The sequence below is a fragment of the Peromyscus maniculatus genome, chromosome 18 (genome assembly GCF_049852395.1).
Source record: "Peromyscus maniculatus bairdii isolate BWxNUB_F1_BW_parent chromosome 18, HU_Pman_BW_mat_3.1, whole genome shotgun sequence".
Classification (NCBI taxonomy): Eukaryota; Metazoa; Chordata; class Mammalia; order Rodentia; family Cricetidae; genus Peromyscus; species Peromyscus maniculatus.
In genome coordinates, this window is record NC_134869.1 from 126,633 (window position 1) to 149,219 (window position 22,587).

A 22,587-nucleotide genomic window follows, 5' to 3' on the forward strand; every position below is an offset into this window, starting at 1 on the left:
GCCGTGGATCTCTGCATCCGGTTCCCTCAGTCATTGGATGAGGTTTCTAGCACAATTAGGATGTTTGGCCATCCTATCACCAGGGTAGGTCATTTCGGGATGTCTCTCGACCATTGCCAGTAGTCTATTGTGGAGGTATCCTTGTGGATTTCTGTGGACCTCTCTAGCACCCTGCTTCTTCCTATTCTCATGTGGTCTCCATTTACTATGGTCTCTTATTTCTTGTTCTCCCCCTCTGTTCTTGATCCAGCTGGGATCTCCTGCTCCCCCAAGCTCTCTTTCCCTCGACCCTTGCCTTTCATTACCTCCACTCATGTCCAGGTTGCCCATGTAGATCTCATCCATTTCTCTGTCATTGGGCAATCCATGTGTCTTTCCCAGGGTCCTGCTCTCTATGTAGTCTCCCCGGAGTTGTGTCCTCCTATGAGTGAGTACATATCATGTTTGTCTTTCTGAGTTTGGGCTACCTCACTCAGGATGATTTTTTTCTAGATCCACCCATTTTTCTGCAAACCTCATGATGTCATAGTTTTTCTTTGCTTAGTAGTATTCCATTGTGTATATGTACCACATTTTATTTATCTATTCTTCAGTTGAAGGGCATCTAGGTTGTTTCCATGTTCTGGCTATTACAAACAAGGCTGATATGAACATAGTTGAGCAAGTGCCCTTGTGGTATGATTGATCATTCCTTGGTAATATGCTCAAGAATGGTATAGCTGGATCTTGGGTAGATTGAGTCCCAATTTTCTAAGAAAGTGTCATATTGATTTCCAAAGTGGTTTTACAAGCTTGCATTCCGACCAGCAATGGAGGAGAGTTCCCTTAGCTCCACATCCTCTCCAGCATAAGCTGTCTTCAGTGGTTTTTTTTTGTTTGTTTGTTTGTTCGTTTTTTTGAGACAGGGTTTCTCTGTGGAGCTTTGTGCTTTTCCTGGATCTCTCTCTGTAGACCAGGCTGGCCTCGAACTCACAAAGATCCACCAGCCTCTGCCTCCCAAGGGCTTGGATTAAAGGCGTGCGCCACCACCGGCTGTCGTCAGTGTTTTTTATCTTAGCCATTCTGACAGGTGTAAGGTGGTATCTGAGAGTTGTTTTGATTTGCATTTCCCTGATGATGATTAGGGATGTTGAGCAATTCCTTAAATTTCTTTCAGCCATATGAGTTTCTTCTGTTGAGAATTCTCTGTTTAGCTCTATAGCCCATTTCTTAATTCTACTGTTGGGCATTTTGATGTCTAATTTCTTGAGTTCTTTATAGATTCTGGATATCAGTTCTCTGTCAGATGTGGGGTTGATGAAGATCTTTTCCCATTCTGTAGGCTGTCACTTTGCCTTGTTGACCATGTCCTTTGGTCTACAAAAGCTTCTGAGTTTCAAGAGGTCCCATTGATTGATTGTTTCTCTCAGGGTCTGTGCTACTGGTGTTATATTAGGAAGTGATGTCCTAAGTCAATGCGTTCAAGACTACTTCCTACTTTCTCTACTATCAGGTTCAGAGTAGCTGGATTTGTGTTGAAGTCTTTGATCCACTTGGACTTAAGTTTTTTTACATGGTGACAGATATTGATCTATTTGCAGCCTTCTACACGTTGATATCCAGTTAAGCCAACACCATTTGTTGAAGATGCTTTCTTTGTTCCATTGTACAGTTTTGGCTTCTTTGTCATAAATTATACTTTTGTAAGTGTGCGGGTTAATATCAGGGTTTCTAATTCGATTGGTCCACACATCATTTTTTGTTTGTTTGTTTGCCAGTATCATGATGTTTTTATTACTGTAGCTCTATAGTAGACCTTGAGGTCATGGTTCTCGATGCCCCTAAAGATTGTTTTATCATACAGGATTCTTTTGGCTATCCTGGGTTTTTTTTTGTTTTTCCATATGAAGTTGAGTATTATTCCTTCCACATTTGTGAAGAATTGTGTTGGTATTTTGATGTGGATTGCATTGAATCTGCAGATTGCTTTTGGTAGATTGCCATTTTTACTATGTTAATCCTGCCTATCCATGAGCATGGGTGATCTTTCCATTTTCTGACTTCTTCAATTTCTATTTTCAGGGACTTAAAGTTCTTGTCATATAGGTCCTTCACTTGCTTGGTTAGTGTTACCCCAAGGTATTTTATATCATTTGTGGCTGTTGTAAAGGGTGATGTATCTCTGATTTCCTTCTCAGCATGTTTGTCAATTGTATATAGTAGGGCTACTGATTTTTTTGAGTTAATCTTGTATCCTGCTACATTGATGAAGATGTTTATAAGCTGAATGAGTTCCTTGGTCGAATTTTTGGGGTCACTCATGTATACTATCATGTCATCTGCAAATAGGGAAAGCTTGACTTCTTCCTTTCCAATTTGTATCCCGTTGATCTCCTATGTTGTCTTATTGCTCTGGCTAGAACTTCAAGTACTATATTGAATAAGTATGGGGAATATGGACAGTCTTGCCTCGTTCCTGATTTTAGTGGAATCGCTTTGAGGTTTTCTCCATTTAATTTGATGTCGGCTGTTGACTTGCTGTAAATTGACTTTATTATGTTTAGGTATGTTCCCTGTATTCCTGATCGCTCCAAGACCTTTATCATGAAAAGGTGTTGGATTTTGTCAAATGCCTTTTCTGCATCTAGTGAGATGATCATGTGGTTTTTCCTTTGAGTTTGTTTTTTTTTTTTTGATTTTTTTTTTTGGTTTTTTTGAGACAGGGTTTCTCTGTGTAGCTTTGCGCCTTTCCTGGGACTCACTTGGTAGCCCAGGCTGGCTTCAAACTCACAGAGATCCGCCTGGCTCTGCCTCCCGAGTGCTGGGATTAAAGGCGTGCGCCACCACCTCCCGGTGAGTTTGTTTATATGATGTATTACATTGATGGACTTTTGAATGTTGAACCACCCTTGCATTTCTACTCGATCATCGTGGATAATTGTTTTGATGTGTTCTTGGAGTCTGTTTGCCAGGATTTTATTGAGTATTTTTGCATCAATGTTCATTTGGGAGATCGGTCTGTAGTTCTCTTTCTTTGTTGTATCCTTGTTTGGTTTAGGAATCAGGGTTATTGTAGCCTCATAGAAGGAGTTGGGAAATGATCCTTCTGTTTCTATTGTGTGGAACAACTTAAAGACTATTGGTATTAACTCTTCTTTGAAGATCTCGTAGAATTCTGTGCTGAGATCATCTGGTCCTGGCCTTTTTTTGGTTGGGAGACTTTTAATGACTGTTTCTAATTCTTTAGGGGTTATTGGACTATTTAAATAGTTTATCTGGTCTTGATTTAACTTAGGTATGTGGTACCTATTCAGAAAATTGTCCATTTCCTTTAGATTTTCAAGTTTTGTGAAGTAGAGGTTTTTGAAGTATGACCTGATGATTCTCTGGATTGCCTCATTGTCTGTTGTTATGTCCCCCTTTTCACTTCTGAATTTGTTAATTTGGATGTTCTCTCTCTGTCTTTTGGTTAGTGTGGTTAAGGGCTTGACTATTTTGTTGATTTTCTCAAAGAACCAACTGTTTGTTTCATTGATTCTTTGTATTGTTCTCTTTGTTTCTATTTAATTGATTTCAGCTCTCAATTAGATGATTTCCTGGCGTCTATTCTTCCTGGGAGACTTTGCTTCTTCTTGTTCTAGAGCTTTCAGGTGTGCTGTTAAGTCACTAGTGTGAGATTTCTCCAACTTTTATTATGTGGGCATTTAGTGCTATGAATTTCCCTCTTAGCACTGCTTTTATAGTGTCCCATAAGTTTGGGTATGTGGTATATTCATTTTCATGGATCTCTAGGAAGTCTTTCATTTCTTTCTTTCTTTCTTCCTTAACCCATTGGTGATTCAGTTGAGCATTATTCACTTTCCATGAGATTGTAGGTTTTCTGTAGTTTTTGTTTTTGTTGAAATCTAACTTTAAACCATGGTGGTCTGATAGAACACAGGAGGTTTTCCCAGTTGTTTTGTATCTTTTGAGATCTGCTTTGTGGCCAAGTATGTGGTCAATTTTAGAGAAGGTTCCCTGGGGTGCTGAGAAGAAGGTATATTCTTTTTTGTTAGGATGGAATGTTTTGTAGGTATCAATTAATCCATTTGAGTCATAACATCAGTTAAGTTCTTTATTTCTCTGTTAAGTTTCATTTTGGGAGATCTGTCCAGTTTTGAAAGTGGGGTGTTGAAGTCTCCCACTGTTAATGTGTGGGGTTTTATGTGTGGTTTAAGCTTTAGTAATGTTTCTTTTACATATGTGGGTGCCCTTGTGTTTGGGGCATAAATGTTCAGAATTGAAACTTCATCTTGGTGGATCTTTCCTGTGATGAGTATGTAATGCCCTTCTTGATCGCTTTTGATGGATTTTTTTTGAAGTCTATTTTGCTGGATATTAGGATGGCTACACCCACTTGCTTCTTAAGACCATTTGATTGGAAAGTCTTTTCCCAGCCTTTTATTCTTATGTAGTGTCTATCTTTGAATTTGAGGTGTGTTTCTTGTATGCAGCAGAAATATGGGTCCATATTCTGTAAGCCTGTGTCTTTTTAGAGGTGAATTATGTCCATTGATATTAAGGAATATTAATGACCAGTGCTTGTTCATTCCTGTTATTTTTGGTGGTAGTGTGTGTGTACTTCTCTTCTTTGGGGCATTATCTGTTGCCTGAGTTTTCGAGGGTATATCTGACTTCCTTAGGTTGGAATTGTCCTTTTAGTACTTTCTGTGGGGCTGGGTTTGTGGATAAATATTGTTTAAATCTGGCTTTGTCTTGGAATGTCTTGTTCATTCTGTCTAAGATGATTGAAAGTTTTGCTGGGTATATTAGTCTAGGCTGGCATCCATGGTCTCTTAGTGTCTGCATTATATCTGTCCAGGTCCTTCTGGCTTTCAAAGTCTCCATTGAGAAATCGGGTGTTATTCTGATGGGTTTGCCTTTATAAGTCACTTGTTCTTTGGCCTTTGCTGTTCTTAATATTCTTTTTTTATTCTGTACATTTAATTGTTTAGTTATTATGTGGCGAGGGGACTTTTTTTTTGGGTCTAATGTGTTGGTGTTCTATAGGCTTCTTGTATCTTCATAGCCATTTCCTTCTTTAAGTTGGGAAAGTTTTCTTCTATGATCTTGTTGAATATATTTTCTGTGCCTTTGAGTTGGTATTCTTCTCCTTCCTCTACTCCTATTATTCATAGGCTTGGTCTTTTCATGGTGTCCCAAATTTCTTGGACATTTTGGGTCATGACTTTGTTGGCTTTAGTGTTTTCTTTGACTGATGAATCTATTTCTTCTACTGTATCTTCAACGTCAGAGATCCTCTCTTCCGTTCGGTTGGTAATACTTGCATCTGAAGTTCCTGTTCGTTTACTCAGATTTTCTATTTCCGGCATTCCCTCTGTTTGTATCTTCCTCATTTTTCTATTTCCCTTTTCAGGTCTTGGACTGTTTCCTTCTTCCGTTTCATTGCTTTTTCATGATTTTCTCTAAGGGATTTATTGTTTTATTCTGATTTATTTGTCCTTTCCTCTGTTTTTTTTTTATAGTGTTCTTCCCATTTTTTGTTTGTCTTTTCCTCAATTTCATTTGTGATTTCTTCGATATAAGCCTCTACTGTCTTCATGATGTTATTCATAAGGTTGCTTTCTTGTGTTTCTTCCATTTTGTGATGTTCAGGTCTAGCTGTTGGAGGTTGGCTAGGTTCTGGTGATGCTGTACTGCTCTTCATTTTGTTGTATGTACTTTTGCCTTGATATCTGCCCACCTCCTTGTGGATTGGTTCTTGTTCTTATCAGTGCTCTTGGTCCAGATAGAGCTGCAAGATCCAGGAAGCCTCTCTCTCTCGTCCAGATGGGGCAGGTTGGGAGCTCTTGTCCAGATGGGAGGTCTGGGGCAGGATAGGAGCTGGAGGTTGGTCTCTAAGTCTCAGGAAGTGGCTGGAGTCTCGGGAGGGTGGGTGTGGGGACAGGGTGTGGAGATTGCAGGGTCTGCCAGGGTTCTTGGAGAAGGGAGACCTTCCCAGTGGGAGTGGAGGAGATGCTGCCTGATGACAAGAACCTGGGGCCAAGTTGGGTAGGTCTTCCCTGGAATGACTGGTGCCCAGGGATGGGATCTGGGGCAGACCTCTCTGGGTCTGAGCCCAGGCACTCACCTCTTGTCCAGATGGGAGGTCCAGGGCAGGATGGGAGCTGGGGGCTGGTCTTTAAGTCTCAATAAGTGGCTGGGGTCTTGGATGAATGGATGTAGGCGCAGGGCATGGAGATAGCAAGTTCTGCCGGTGTTCTTGGAGAAGGGGAACCTTCCCAGTGGGAGTGAGGGGTATCCGGCCCAATGACCAGAACTTGGGACCAAGTTGGGCAGTTCTTCTCTGGAGTGACTGGTGCTCAGGGATGGGATCTAGGGGCAGCTTATTTTTTATTTTAATTTCTCCTTATAGAGTGTTTTACAAAAATGGAATGATTTGAATTCTTAACCAGGAAGTGAATTTCTTTTTTAACATTTTAATTAAAATTTCATTACAAAGCACTTAAAAAAAATTTGTCACCAAAACTGACCAGACCTAAAATGTCTGTTATTTTTTCATTTTTCTATTAAGAAATTTTCTACTCACTCCACATACTATCCACAGATCTCCCCTCCTCCCTCCTCCCATCCCCCATCCCTCTTTCCCAAGCCATGCCACATCCCCACATCCCCCAAATTAAGGTCTCCCATGGGGAGTCAGCAGAACCCAGCACACTGAACCTAGGCAGGTCCAAGCACCTTATCACTGCACCAAGGCTGTGCAAGGTGTCACACCACAGTCACCGGATTCCAGAAGCCTGCCCATGCACAGGGCCAGATCCCGATCCCCCTGCCTGGTTGCCCCCCAAACAATTCGAGCCAAACAACCATCTCCCATATCCAGAGGGCGTAGTCCAGTCCCATGGGGGCTCCACAGCCATCAATACACAGTTCGTGGGCTTCAACTAGTGTGGACAGTCATCTATGCATGTCCTCCCATTATTTTCTCAATGTGCCTCACTTGCAGTATCTCTCCTCTCTGTCATCAATTGGATTCCTGGAGCTCAGCCTGGTGCCTGGCCATGGATCTCTGTATCTGCCTCTATCAGTCACTAGACCAAGGGTCTATGATGACAGCTAGGTTATTTGCTAGGTTGGTCACCAGAGTAGACTGGTCCAGGTACCTCTGGACCATTGCCAGCAGACCAAGGCAGGGTCAACCCTGTGGATTCCTGAGAGCCTCCCAAGCACCCTGCCTCTTCCTATTTCCATGATGTCCTCATCTATCATGGTATCTTCCTCCCTGCCCTCTCACTCTGTCCCTTTTCCATCTTGACCCTCCCATTTCCCTATGTTCTTATCCCCCACTCCTCACCCTCTGCCACCCCTCCACACCCAGTCCACTCATGTAGATCTCATCCACTTCTCCTTCACAGGGTCATCCATGTGTCCCTCCTAGGGTCTTTCCCTGTTAGCTAGCATCTCTGGAGTTGTGGGTGGGAGTCTGGCCATCCCTTCCTTCACATTTAGTATCCACTTATGTGTGAGTACATACTATGCTTGTCTTTCTGAGTATGGGTTACCTACTCAAGATGATATTTTCTAGTTCCATCCATTTGCCTGCAAATTTCATGATATCATTGTTTTTTACTGCCGAGTAGAACTCCATTGCGTATATATGCCATATTTTCTTTATCCATTCTTCAGTTGAGGGACATCTAGGTTGTTTCCAGGTTCTTGCTATTACGAAAAAAACTGATATGAACATAGCTGAGCATGTGTCCATGCGGTAAGATTGAGCATTCCTTGGGTATATGCCCAAGAGTGGTATAACTTGGTCTTGAGGAAGACTTATTCCCAATTTTCTGAGAAACTACCATACTGATTTCCAGAGTGGCTGTACAAATTTGCATTCCTACCAACAGTGGGGGAATGTTCCACTTGCTCCACATCCTCTCCAACATAAGCTGTCTTCAGTGTTTTTGATCTTAGCCATTTTGACAGTGTAAGATGGTATCTCAGAGCTGTTTTGATTTGCATTTCCCTGATGACTAAGTATGTTGAGCAATTCCTTAAATGCCTTTTAGCCATTTGAGATTCTTTTGTTGAGAATTCTGTTAAGCTCTGTAGGTTATTTTTTTAATTGGATTGTTCTCTATTTTGAAGTCTAGCTTTTTGAGTTCTTTATATATTTTGGAGATCAGCCGTCTGTCAGATGTGGGGTTGGTGAAGATCTTTTCCCATTCTGTAGGCTGTTGTTTGGTCTTATTGACCATATCCTTTGCTCTACAAAAGCTCCTCAGTTTCAGGAGGTCTCATTTAGTAATTGTTGCTCTCAGTGTCTGTGCTACTGGTATTATATTTAGGAAGTGGTCTCCTCTGCCAGTTTGTTCCAGACTACTTCCTACTTTCTCTTCTATCAAGTTCAGTGTAACTGGATTTGAGTTAAGGTCTTTGATCCATTTGGACTTGAGTTTTGTGCATGGTGACAGATATGGATTTATTTGCAATCTTCTGCATGTTGACATCCAGTTATGCCAGCACCATTTGTTGAAGATAATTTATTTTTTCCATGGTATGGTTTTGGCTTCTTTGTTGAAAATCATATGTTCATAGCTGTGTGGATTAGGGTCAGGGTCTTCAGTTCTATTCCATTGGTCCACATGTCAGTTTTTATGCCAGTACCAAGCTGTTTTTTTAATAATGTAGCTCTATAGTAGAGCTTGACATCAGGGATCATGATGCCTCCAGCGGTTGCTTTATTATACAGGATTCTTTTAGCTATTCTAGTTTTTTTGTTTTTACATATAAAGTTAAGTATTGTTCTTTCCAAGTGTGTGAAGAATGGTGTTGGGATTTTGATGGGGATTGCATTGAATCTCTATATTACTTTTGGTAAGATTGCCATTTTTACTATGTTGATTCTACCTATCCATAAGCGTTTGAGATCTTTCCTTTCTAATATCTTCTCACAAAAAGTATTCTCTGACATTCATTTGTTGTTCTGAGAAAGTGTTATGAACAGATGTTTAGTCCTGATAATGAACTAACTCATTCCACCTGCAATACAAACAAAAACAATAACAAAGGTAGCAGTATATCATTTTCATATGCAAATAAGATTTATTATTCAATTTCTCCTATATTCCAATGAAAACCTATTTACAACATAAAAAGACAATATTTTACTGATTTAGTGTATCAACTAATCTTATTTGAGCATCAATGGGACTGCTCTGTTAGAAATGTCTATATTGTGCAAAGGTTTGACCTAATCTTGAAAACCATATGAAGATGGACAAAAGTAGACTCCATAAAATTGTCTTTATTCTCCACATTTCCTTTGTGGCTCACATTACACAAACCAACACACACACACACACAAGCATGCACATAACCAGAAAAAAATTAATGTAGTGCTCGCTTCCGCAGCATGTTTACTAAAATTGGAATGATACAGAGTAGATTAGCATGGCCGCTGTGCAAGGAAAACAAGCATATCTGTGAAGCATTCCATATTTTTACAGACATTATGCAGATATTAAGAGACCATGGATGCCAACCCAGGCTGCTATACCCAGCAAAACTCCCTATCAACAAAGACGGAGTAAACAAAATATTGCGTGATAAAACCAAATTTAAACAACATCTCTCCACAAATCCAGCCCTATAGAAAGCACTTGAAGAAAAAATTCAACCTATGGAAGTTAGATACACCCATGAAAACACAGCCAATTGATAGTCCCATACCAACAAATAACAAAGAAGGAAAACCTACAACACTACCACCAAAAAATAACAGGAATTAACAATGACTGGTCATTAATATTCAACAATATCAATGGTCTTAAATATCCTATAGAAAGACACAGGCAAACAGAATGGATACAAAAACAAGATCCATCCATTTGTTGCATACAAGAAACACACATCATCTTCAAAGTCAGACACTACCTCAGAATAAAAGACTGGGAAAAGACTTTCCAATCAAATGGATATAAGAAGCAAGCTGGTATAGCTATTCTAATATCTAATAAAATAGACTTCAAACTAAAATCAATTGAAAGAGATCAGGAAGGATACTACATATTTATCACAGAAAAAAATCTGACAAGATGAAGTCTCAATTCTGAATATTTATGCCCCAAATACAAGGGCATTGACATTCATAAAAGAAATATTACTAGAGCTTAAATCGTACATCAAGCCCCATACACTAGTAGTTGGAGACTTCAACACTCCACTTTAACCAATGGACAGGTCTGCCAGAAACTTAACAAATAAGGGAACTAACAAACATTATGACTCAAATAGACTTAATAGATATTTACAGAATATTCTACCCTAACCAAAAAGAATATACCTTCTTTTCAGCACCCCATGGAACCTTCTCCAAAATTGACCACATGCTTGGTCACAAAAGCAAATCTCAACAGATACAAAAAAAAAAAATTGAAATAACCTCCGGTGTTCTATCAGAACACCATGGTTTAAAGTTAGATTTCAACAACAACAAAAATTACAGAAAGCCTACAATCTCATGGAAACTGAATAATGTCCAACTGAATCACCAATGGGTCAAGGAAGAAATAAAGAAAGACATTAAAGATTTCCTATAATTCAATGAAAACGAATGTACAACATACCCAAACTTATGGGACACTATGAAAGCAGAGAAAATTCATAGCTCTAAATGCCCACAAAAAGAAGTAGGAAAAATCTCATAGTAGTGACTTAACAGCACTCCTGAAATCTCTAGAACAAGAAGAAACAAACTCACTCAGGAGAAACAGATGCCAGGAAATAATGAAATTGAGAGCTGAAATCAATAAAAGAGAAACAAAGAGAACAATACAAAGAATCAATGAAACAAAGAGTTGGTTCTTTGAGAAAATCAACAAGATAGATAATCCTTATCCAAATTAACCAAAAAGCAGAGAGAGAGCATCCAAATTAACAAAATCAGAAGTGAAAAGGGGGACATAACAACAGACAATTAGGAAATCCAGAGAATCATCAGGTCTCACTTCAAAAACCTGTACTCCACAATATTAGAAAATCTCAAAGAAATGGACGATCTTCTGGATAGGTACCCCATACTAAAGTTAAATCAAGACCAGACAAACTATTTAAATAGACCAATAACCCCTAAAGAAATAGAAACAGTCATTAAAAGTCTCTCAACCAAAAAAAGCCCAGGACCAGATGGTTTCAGCGAAGAATTCTACCAGATTTTCAAAGAATAGCTAATACCAATACACTTCAAATTGTTCCACACTATAAAAACAGAAGGAACATTACCAAATTAGTTTTATGAGACTACAGTTATCCTGATACCCAAACCACGCAAAGATGCAACAAAAAAAAGAGAATTACAGATCAATCTCCCTCATGAACATTGATGCAAAAATACTCAATAAAATAGTGGCTAACCAAATCCAGGAACACATTAAAAAGTTATCCACCATGACCAAGTAGGCTTCATCCTAGGGATGAAAGGATGCTTCAACATACAAAAATCTGTCAATGTAATATACCATAAAAACAAACTGAAAGAAAAAAACCACATGATCATCTCAATGGATGCTGAAAAATCCTTTGACAAAATCCAACACCCCTTCATGATAAAGGTTCTAAAGAGATCAGCAATACAAGGAACATACCTAAACATAATAAAGGCAATTTACAGCAAGGTGACAGCCAATATCAAGGTAAATGGAGAGAAACTCAAAATGATTACACTAAAATCAGGAACAAGACAAGGCTGTCTACTTGCCCCCTACTTATTCAATATGGTACTTGAAGTTCTAGCTAGAGCAATAAGACAACAAAATTAGATCAAGGGTGTAGCTGGAGTTTTCTCCAGTCCTGCCTGGTCCATTGTCAGGACAAATCTCTCTCACCCAACAGTCCCACAGCCACTGAGACCCAACCGAGTAAAAACATAAAGACTTTTATTGTTTAAACTGTTTGGCCTAATGGCTCAGGCTTCTAGTTATCCAGTTCTTAAATCTTAAATTAATCCATTTCTATAAATCTATACCTTGCCATGTGGCTCATGGCTTACCGGCATCTTCACATGCTGCTTGTCATGGTGGCGTCTGGCAGTGTCTCCTCCCTCCTTCCTGTTCTCTCAATTCTCTTATCTGTTAGTCCTGCCTATACTTCCTGCCTGGCCACTGACCAATCAGTGTTTTATTTATTGACCAATCAGAGCATTTGACATACAGACCATCCCACAGCACTTCCCCTTTTCTTTTTTTTTCTTTTTTTTTTTTTAAAAGGGAAGGTTTTAACTTTAACACATCTCCAAAGCCAGGTTGGTATATTTGGGAATTTGGGCGTAGCTTCTCTTACTACTTCCTGCTGGAGGGGGGCACTGTATCTTATGGGTACACAAAAAAATTTTAGGATTATAGAGTAGTCCATGAGGGTGTATCGTCTGAGCCAGTTGCCTTGAATCTGAACTGGATATTGGATTATTTGGGCCATGGTGAAAGGTCTCTCATCGGAGACCTTTCAGAGGGTCTTGGCTGGTCAAACCTGATGCATCTTAATCTGGAACAAATCCATAGCCTCTGGCTTTGTGTGGAAACAAAAGCAGAGCCTCCTTTCCAAAATAACATATCCTTATATCCAAATTTTGAAGTCAAGGTACCTTTAAAATATACATTTTGACATAACTCATCAGTTCTTGTAATCAAATGTTTTTCTTGAGTTACGAATATCAAAGAGAACATAATCCAGATTCTCTGTGTGGTTGCCATCTTTACGTGGCTTAAGTTTTATATTACCTTGAGTCTATTGCTTTAAACTGCAGCATTCTAAGAGGAAAAGGCACTGTGGCTGCTGGCTCCACCCACTTCAGCTTCCCAACATGGCAGTGGTACGTTTTCTGCCAGCTCTGAGGCCATCAACTCTCAGAAATAGTGGGTCTATGCTTCTATCAGGGCAGTGTGTAGCCCAGAAACCTCTTTTTGTTTTGTACTAGGAAAGGTTAAATCCACCACCCAGCTTAATATGCCACTTGCAGAGGCCTTATTCCTGCCATTCTGCAGGTCGAGCGCACACGCCAGGAACCCACCATAGTAGCTCAAACATACAGGCTGCCACTAACTTGAGAGAAACAACTAGGAACTGTTTCTCACTTTGTTTTAGAATCTTTTTTCTCAGGTTTTAGGTGGAAACTCTTGCTAACATGTTGGGCGCCATGTGTAGCTGGAGTTTTTTCTAGTCGTGCCTGGTTCACAGTCAGGACAAATCTCTCTCACCCGACAGTCCCACAGCCACTTTGACCCAACGGAGTAAACACATAAAGATTTATATTGTTTAAAGTGTTTGGCCTAATGGCCCAGGCTTCTAGCTATCCAGTTCTTACATCTTAATCCATTTCTTTAAATCTATACCTTGACACGTGGCTCATGGCTTATCGGCAAATTCACATGCTGCTTGTCATGGCGGTGGCTGGCAGTGTTTCCTCCCACCTTCCTGTTCTCTCAATTCTCCTCTCTGTTAGTCCCGCCTATACTTCCTGCCTGGCCACTGACCAATCAGTGTTTTATTTATTGACCAATCAGAGCATTTGACATACAGACCATCCCACAGCACAAGGGGATACAAATTGGAAAGGAAGAAGTCAAACTTTCATTATTTGCAGACAATATGATAATATACATAAGTGACTCCAAAAATTCTACCAGGGAACTCCTAGAGCTGATAAACTCCTTCAGTAAGGTGGCAGGATACAAGATTAACTCAAAAAGATCAGTAGCTCTCCTATACACAAGAAATTTTTATATTTGATATTTACTTTGACTGATGTATCCATTTCTTCTATTTTGTCCCCAGTGCCTGAGATTCTCTCTTCCAACTCTCTATTCTATTGGTGAACCTTGGCTCTGTACTTCCTGTTTGTAGTCCTAAATTTTTCATTTCTGGAATTCCCTCAGTTTCTGTTTTCCTTGTTGTTTCAGTTTTCATTTTTCAGGTCTTAAACAATTTTGTTTCCTTTAATGATTACTTTTTTTTATCTTGGCATAATATACATTGTTTATTGGTTTACTCCAATTGTTTGTGTTTTCCTAGCTTTCTTGGAGGAATTTATTGATTTCTTCCAATTGTTTGTTTGTTTATGCTTTCATGAATTTATTTAAGGTATTCATTCATTTTCATTTTAAGGGCCTCTATCATCTCCATATATTTGGTTTTAAGGTTTTTTCCCTGTATTTCAACTGGTAGATTGTTCAGGGCCTGCTGTGGTAGGATAGCTGGGCTATGGTGGTAACATATTTCCCGGGCTGTTATTAATTATGTCCTTATGTTAGGCATCAGGTAAAGTCTTTGTATGACACAGTCAACTTCTCAGACATCCAATTATACATACTGGAAAGAAACCCATGAGAACACAGGCAATGCATAACAGCACAGCAGTAAACCCCAAAGAAAAGAAGCACACAAACTAACACAAAATAATATCAGGAATGAACAACAACTGGTTGTTAATATTCCTTAATATCAATGGACTAAATTCACCTATAAAAAGACACAGGGCAACAGGATGGATACAAAAGCAAGACCCATGTTTCTGCTCCATACAAGAATCACACCTCAAATTCAAAGATAGATACTATCTAAGAATATAAGGCTGGGAAAAGTATTTCCAATCAAATGGTCTTAAGAAGCACGCAGGTGTAGCCATCCTAGTCTCTAGCAAAATAGATTCAAGCTAAAATCAATGAAAAGAGATCAAGAATGTCATTAAATACTCACCACCAAGATGAAGTTTCAATTCTGAACATTTATGTCCTAAACACAAGGGCAACCACAAATGTGATAGAAACATTACTAAAGCTTAAACCACATAAAACCCCACACATTAATAGTGGGAGACTTCAACACCCCACTCTAACCACTGGACAGATCTAAAAAATCAAAATTTAACAGAGAAATAAAGGACTTAACTGATTTTATGACTCAAATGAACTTAATCCATATCTACAGAACATTCCATCCTAACAAAGAAGAATATACCTTCTTCTCAGCATCCCATGAAACCTTCTCTAAAATCGACCACATACTTGGCCACAAAGCAGATCTCAACAGATACAAAAAAATTGGAATAACCTCCTGTGTTCTATCAGACCACCATCATGTAAAGTTAGATTTCAACAACAGCAAAAGCTACAGAAAACCTACAATCTAATGGAAACTGAATAATGATCAACTGAATCACCAATGGGTCAAGGAAGAAATAAAGAAAGAAATTAAAGACTTCCTAGAGATCAATGAAAATGAATAAACCACATACCCAAACTTATAGGACACTATGAAAGCAGTTCTAGGAGAGAAATTCATAGCACTAAATGCCCACATAAAGAAGTTGGAGAAATCTCACAATGGGTACGGTTGTGATAGCTATTTTTGGTTGCCAAATTTAATACATCTGGAATTAACTAAAATTCAAAATTTTTTGGGCATGCCTGTGAGGTATTTTTGCTTAATTTGAAGAGAAAAGATCCACATGTAATCCTGATCCACACGTAATTTGAGTTAAGAAGACATTCTTTAATCTGGATATTAATGAGGGTAAAAACACCTTTAACTCAGATATCTTGAGCCCCAAAACCCCACCTGTAATCTCAGCCAGGCGTTGTGCTGGAAGCCCATATACAGAGATGGAAGAAGGGAGTTTTTTATCTTCAGCTGCTTGCTCTCACCTTGCTAGCAAGTCCATACCTTCACTGGCATTCGAGCTGACTTCTTTGGGATTCCAGACTATACTACTGATGGGCTGAGACTTCAAGCATAGTGGACTGTGCAACTACTGGATTCTTGGACTTTGTCATCATAGCCAGCCAAGGTTCAATTAGCTGGACTACAGCCTGTAAGTCATTCTAAAATGTAGATTCTAGTATATGTAGAAATTCATTGTATAATTTGTTACCCCAAAGAACCCTAACCAATGCACCGAAGAGGTATATGAGTTTTAGAGAAGTTTGGGCCTCACAACAGCCATATCTCAGTTATAAATTCCACATGATCACATTCCCTTAGCCTGTTTTTCAGGTGATGCTTTGATGCTGGCCTACAAGGTGTCTATAGCTTCTGGGCAAGAAAGTAAAATAACACAAGTCTGAAATTTCTCAAATGGAACACACAGTTATTAATATGAGATGGAGAGGTTCTAGCTTCAGTGAGGAATGAAAAACAAGATGTCTTAACTTCTGTGGGCTAAGACCTGGCACACATACACACACACACACACACACACACACACACACACACACACACACACACACACAAAACCATACACCCTACCGTCCACATGTAGATCAGAGGATAGTATGTTCTTTTTACCTCTGAAATGACAGCTCCAGTCTAGAGACCCACAGGATAACTTCCTTTACACATCAAATCTCTGCCTGACTCTCAGTCTCAGAAGTCATATCTATTCCAGAGGAGCTTCACCAGAGTAAATCAGTCTCTGGAAGAACTTTCTCAATATAATCTGAGATCTGCTGTGGTAATAGAGGAGCATCAACCACTTCTCTCCTTTTTTAGTTTTGCACAGAATCACTCTGCACCACAGACATGTGCCCCTGTTGCAGGCTCCATCCACTCCATCTAGTCATGAGGTTCCTCCCATCATTGCTTATCTGGACCATCAAGAGGGATTCCTCATCCTATCTCTACCCACAGGAGGGTGTTCTCAATTCTGCATTTCATCAGACAGGCTTAATAGGTGTTGTCAACCTACAAGAGATCTAGCAATTCTGTTCCATTCTGACAGTCAGTGAGACTTGGGCAGGATCCTGAACCTATGATAGCTCTGAATGGATGTGTGGCAGACTAAGATATTTAGCATGCCTGTCCCTACAGTTTTCAATAAATTTCAGTCTTTGGTTGGGAGTGATCCAATGGAAATAATACAGCACACATGGCATGAAAGACAAAGGTCAATTACAGGGACTGGAGAGATGGCTCATCCATTAAGAGCATTTATTGGAAGAGCATTTATTTATTCAGAAGACCCACAGGACAGCTAACAAACTTCTTTAAGTTAAATTCCAGTGGACTCTGTCCTCACCTGGCCTTTATGGGAATTGCATTTATGTGGTAGCAAAACACCCATAAGTATAAACAAAATACTACATACCCATAAGCACCACAAAATATCCTAAATTGCCTTGCAGGAAATCAACTCTGCTGTTCAGAGTTGTTGTATTTCAAAAAAACCAGAGGCAGATTACTTTTTACTTCCTGATTTCCTTTATACGAGTTTAATGAGCGTTCTTATTTCCCGAGAGGCCTGGAGCAATATACTTATGTTTCCCTTTAATTTGGTGTACATGATGATTTTGTGAACATGTGTGCAGAGTGTACCACATTTTACTGGTAGCTAAATATATGACCTTAAGGATACAATATGTCTAATTTTTCTATTATGTAGTTGGTATCCATGAGGTAGGCTATTCACCAACATCCAAGGTGCCATCCCCCTGTGTAGCCCTGAGGCCCATGGCTGGAAAGTCCTTGTGCAGCCCGAGCTTCCTGGATCTTACTGAGATACATCCAAGCCTGTGAGTTCTGGGTTTACAGGAGTGTGAAACCCCATGTACTAAAGAAGAGTCTCAGAGTGAAAAGTTTGAAATTTATTTTATTCATAAACATACATTCATTTTACTCAATGGGGTTTTTCAAAACAGCAGTCATTATAAACAGTTTATAGCCTTAGCAAACTGTTAAAACAATGACAAGAAGAAAAGTATAACAAAAATTAACCCAACCTTAAATAAAAATGAGGAAAACCAAAAAGCAAAGAATAAATATACTAAGATATAAAACCAAAAATGAAGGAAATTTCAGTTTCCTTTGGAATTTCATTATGGAAGAGCAAAAGAAGTAAGGAACTGGCTTATTCTCTATAGTAAATTATCTTTAGCAACACTTGCCCATGACATGGCCTCAGCTTCTGCACTGTACTAGAGAGAGAATCTTATGCTTTTGATGTGGTCTGTCTGGAGGGCAGTGTGACATTAACACAGTCTTCCTTGTCAGATTTCCCACCCCATATGGAGTCAGGGTTCTTAGTAATTTGTGTTGTGTTCTCTGTATATTAGACTTGTTACTGACACAAACTTTTCTCCAAGGATAGTGAGCCAACAGATGTGGATCTGATTGTGGCTGGATCGCCTGATGGTAGGTTGATATTTGCCTCACGAGTGAGTTCAAAGCTGAAAAGAGGTGGCACTTTCTGAGGAGTCCTTGAACCTGCAGTGTAGAATGTCATGCCTTCATGGTGTCTCTGGCTTCTTCCAGCCTTCTTAGTCTTCTTAACAGGTGCTGTCAGGGAAAATCAGTAAAGAAAATAGATTCAGAAACAGTTTGGCTGTGCACATGGCAAAAAAATCAGGGCCTATTCATTCCTAGTAAACAAAAGTTAAGGAAGGAAACACACCCCATGAACACTCTGGCTGCTGGGGATGGTGCTTAATGGTGGCTTGCTTGCCTGAGACATAGTGTTTCTGCTTCAGGAGGTTCTCATCCTGGGCTGTGGTCGGCTCCAGTTTCTGCTGGAGGTTTTCAAACCTAGGGGTGGAAGGCAGCTGGGGCACAAGCCTGGTGAGGACCTGCCATGTTAGCTTTTGAGACCCCACTACATCTACTAAGCTAGACAATCGAGCATTACCTTTCAGCTGAGTTCATTCCCTGTTTCCCCAAGGGAAAATGGTCAGAGAGCTACTGGGCAGGATTTTTTTTCTCATCTTTTAAAAACTAGTAGACTTGAACTGGAAAATACACACTGTGCTGGATTAGGAAAAACAGCACATTTCTCCTCCAAAGACATCATTTTGGAGAAATATCATTATGACAAGTTCTGAGGCACAGGTCAGGGAAGATGTACCTGAATGTGAACCTCCTGGAAAACTCTATGCCTGCCCTCTAGTGGAGCCTACACAGCAATGCTGAGAAGGCCTTGCTTATTCCTACATCTCAGACCCCTGCATGGGATTAACTTGTCAGCTCCTACTCTGTTTATGACCAGAGTAAATCTTCTCATGAGAAACTGATAAATAGTGCAGAGAGCCTGCAATCAGCACTGGGCTGCTGTATGCAAATTTGCCAAAGGGTAGACAGTTATCTCTAAATGTGATGTTCCTGATGGAAAGAAAAGTTGCAGGAGGACACACTTTCCTCATGATTGATGATCCCCTCTAGGTTTCTGGCTAATATGGGCATATTTGTGGGGAGATCTAATCTAGGAGATGAGATACTCAGAGCATACTAGAGGTCTCAGAATGGAAGAAGAGGACACAATCTCCATAAGACCAAGGAGAAAGCATATTGCTTCCTGGACAGAAGTTCCTATTGACTGAGTCAGAAATGACACTCTGAGGTGTTCTTTTCCTGGCTGTGCCTGGAAGCTTTGCCAATTGAACAGAAACTCAAAGAGGACAGAGATCCAGGTATAGCGGACCCACTTGGATCCACCTGCTTCTGGAAGCCTGAGCTCCTACCTCATCTGGGACACAGTGAAGTGATGCTGCAGCTTTGCTGCCAAGTCCCTTTGCCGGGTGAGCAGCTCCTTCTGCTTCAGCAGCGACTGAAGATTTTCCTCAAGTCTTTGATGTTCCTGTTCATTAGAACATTGTGTTTTTAGGAGAGGGTTGTCTGCACCCTTGTACATATAGACACATGCACACATACACACACACACACACACACACACACACACATTTGAACACACACACACTTCAACGAACACACACATATACATGGATGCACACATACAAGCACTCACATTGCATACATATTTAGTTTCCCAGATAACACTATTGTAAGACAAGATCACCTGAGATACCATGGAGAAGAAAGTGACCTATCATTAACCCACATATTTTCTACCCTTATTCCATCCCAGAGGATGCTCTGAACATCGGGATGTGGAGAAGGTTGTGTACTTTTACTCTGTTTTGATAATTTTCATTTTATTTTTACTTTATATGTGCAGTTGTTCTGTCTACCTGTGTGTCTGTATAACACATGCATGCCTGGTGACCTGGGAGAAGAACTCAGTGGGCAGATCAGTCAATGTAGTACTTGCTTTGTAAACCTGTACACAGGCAGCTGAACGCCAGGGATCCTTTACCAGTAACACATGCTCTCCTAGCAAGTTCCCCAATCTGTGCATTGAAGGCTTAGTTCCCAGCACTGAACCACTGGATGGCAGTGGACCAGCCCCTTGCTCTCTTTCTCTCAGTTCTTCTCAGTCCCTCCAAGGAGGGCAGCTTCCTCCTAAAGAAGCTCTCTAAACCACAGGTTGCTTCAATTTAGTCTCAAAGCAAATAGTCAGAAAACTAGAAAATCTCTAAAATCAGGAGTCTATATTAACCTTTCCTCCTAGTAAGATGAATGTGTCAGGATTTTTTGAGTAAGAGAAGGTTGACTAACTCATGGCCAAATAATTGCATATAATATTCCATGCTTCACAATATTCCATAGACCACATTGTACATTTTCCCTCATCAATGAAAGGCATCTGAAGAGTTTCTAGCTGGGGATGTTCTGAGGAGTCCTGCTGTAACCCTGTTGTCCCCAATATTCTCTGTGGACACCTACTTTACATTCTGAATCAATGGTCCATCCGGAGTCTGCAGTTCAACTTTCTGAATAATTGTACATAGCTTCTCACAGGGCTGCACCATTTTACACTACTAGCAATATCTGAGAATTCTCATTTCTCCCAACCCTCCATCAGGAAGTTTTTAACTCAGTATGAAGAAGTTTGGAGTAAAAGCAGGTTCTGAGCCGGGCAGTGGTGGCGCACGCCTTTAATCCCAGCACTCGGGAGGCAGAGCCAGGCGGATCTCTGTGAGTTCGAAGCCAGCCTGGACTACCAAGTGAGTCCCAGGAAAGGCACAAAGCTACACAGAGAAAACCTGTCTCGAAAAAACCAAAAACAAACAAACAAAAAAATTGAGTCTAGGGGTGCACTGAGACAACCTCTTCTCACACCTCAGCATAGCTGTGGGACTTCTGCTGGGCTGAGATGCAGCCACAAGCACCTCTGCAGTTCAGAATTCCTCAGGGAATAAAGTCCAGGCCAAGCTCCAAGGACAAGGTTAGCTGAACCAAGGTTAAGCAAAGGTGAAAGGAAAATGGCAGCAGGCAGAAGAACAAAACAGGATGCAGGGAAGTCATCAGTGGTCAGCCATCATTCACCCAGAACAGATCAGGACACAAACCCTCAGGCACCTTTCCTGCCTCTCAGTAGCCTCTTTCTCACCTTCATGTACCCCATGACTTTGTTTTTCTCCCAAGAATTTCTTTGCAGATAAATAATTCTGCCTCTACAAATACCTGAAAAACATTTTAGCTTGCATCGGTTTCTTTGTCTTTTGTTGTAGTTAGCTGTGTGGACATGCAGAGTGATGGAGAGCTCCATCTCTTCTTTGACTGATGCAAAAGTTTTACTAACCAGATAAGGCACAGTACTTTCTCATTTAAATCTGTCTCCATCATTCTTAAAGATGATCCACAAAGACCTGGGACTATTCCAAAGACATAAGATCACCTGATTTTTGACAAAGAAGCTAAAAGTATACAATGAAAGAAGAAAGTGCCTTCAGCAAATGGTTGTAGGACTTTATGTTGACACGTGGAAGAATGTAAATTGATCCATTACCTATGCCCATGCACAAAACTGAAGTCCAAATGGATTAAAGACCTCAACATAAATCCAGTTACACTGAACCTGATAGAAGAGAAGTAGCACAGACACTGAGAGCAACAATAAGGAAATGAGACCTCTTGCAACTGAGAAGCTTCTGTAAGGAAAAGGACAGGGTCAACAGGACACAATGACAGCCTACAGAATGGGAAAATATCTTCACCACCCCACATCTGACAGAGGGATGATCTCCAAAATATATATAGAACTCAAGAAACTAGACATCAAAATATGAAATAATCCAACTTAAAAATGCGGTATAGATCTAAACAGAATTCACAACATAAGAATATTAAATGGCCAAAAGACATTTAAGGAATTGCTTAAAATCCTTAGCCAAGAGGGAAATGCAAATCAAATGACACTAAGATACCATCTCACTAACAACCTTATAGCTTGATGAGCTCTATTGACACTGGGGGAATCTTCATAACTAACTATGTAACTTTTTTTGAGCCCCAAAATCTCTAAAATTCTGAGGATCTTCCCTGGGTGAATATTCACTTCAGAGGTCTCATCCCTACTACTCCCCTTTATCCTGACCTCATTTCTAAGCATCCTTTCTTTCTCAAATTGTTGATTATTAATCTTAAGGAGGGGAAAATCTAACCGAGGATAGTGCATGCGAAGTGAGCTTTCAACTTCACTTGGATAAAGTTTCTAATGAAGCAGAGGCCTAGATTTCTGGCTTTGGAAGGAGGAACTACCTAAAGGCTTCCATTGTGAATCCAGAGGCTCCTGAAAATGGCACCTTGGTTTCAAGTCACTTTTCGGTGAGGTATGTAACAGGGATGAAATAGGTATACCAGGTGACATCAGCACATGGACATTCTACTGTATCCTGGAGAGCCCTGGCATTCCATGTGATGTCACCAGTGTTGTGGCAACACCAACTG

General features: G+C 40.1%; 2 protein-coding genes and 1 non-coding gene across 15 annotated transcripts in view; 2 read left to right on the plus strand and 1 right to left on the minus strand.

The window, feature by feature from the left end:
• LOC143269347 (disks large homolog 5-like) overlaps positions 1-22,587 on the plus strand; it is an 83,029-nt gene that overhangs the window by 49,292 nt on the left and 11,150 nt on the right. The gene's annotated exons all lie outside the window — the stretch shown is intronic.
• Positions 9,378-9,484, plus strand: LOC143269453 (U6 spliceosomal RNA). Its single transcript, XR_013045876.1, has one exon. It is a non-coding gene; the product is annotated as a U6 spliceosomal RNA (small nuclear RNA).
• Positions 17,598-22,587, minus strand: part of LOC121826150 (uncharacterized) — a 219,419-nt gene continuing 214,429 nt past the window's right edge. For 9 of the 13 annotated variants that reach the window (XR_013045754.1, XR_013045758.1, XR_013045752.1 and 6 more), the window contains 2 exons: positions 19,479-19,594; positions 17,598-18,303 (listed from right to left, as the gene is read on the minus strand). Coding sequence is in view for 1 of the 13 variants with exons in the window: in XM_076554426.1 (XP_076410541.1) it covers positions 18,086-18,303; positions 18,470-18,549; positions 19,479-19,594 (414 nt within the window). In the remaining 12 variants the exon portion in view is untranslated. Of the gene's footprint in view, positions 18,304-18,469; positions 18,550-19,478; positions 19,595-22,587 lie in introns of all 13 variants that reach the window. The other 4 variants (XR_013045756.1, XR_013045759.1, XM_076554426.1 and 1 more) reach the window with 2 other exon arrangements.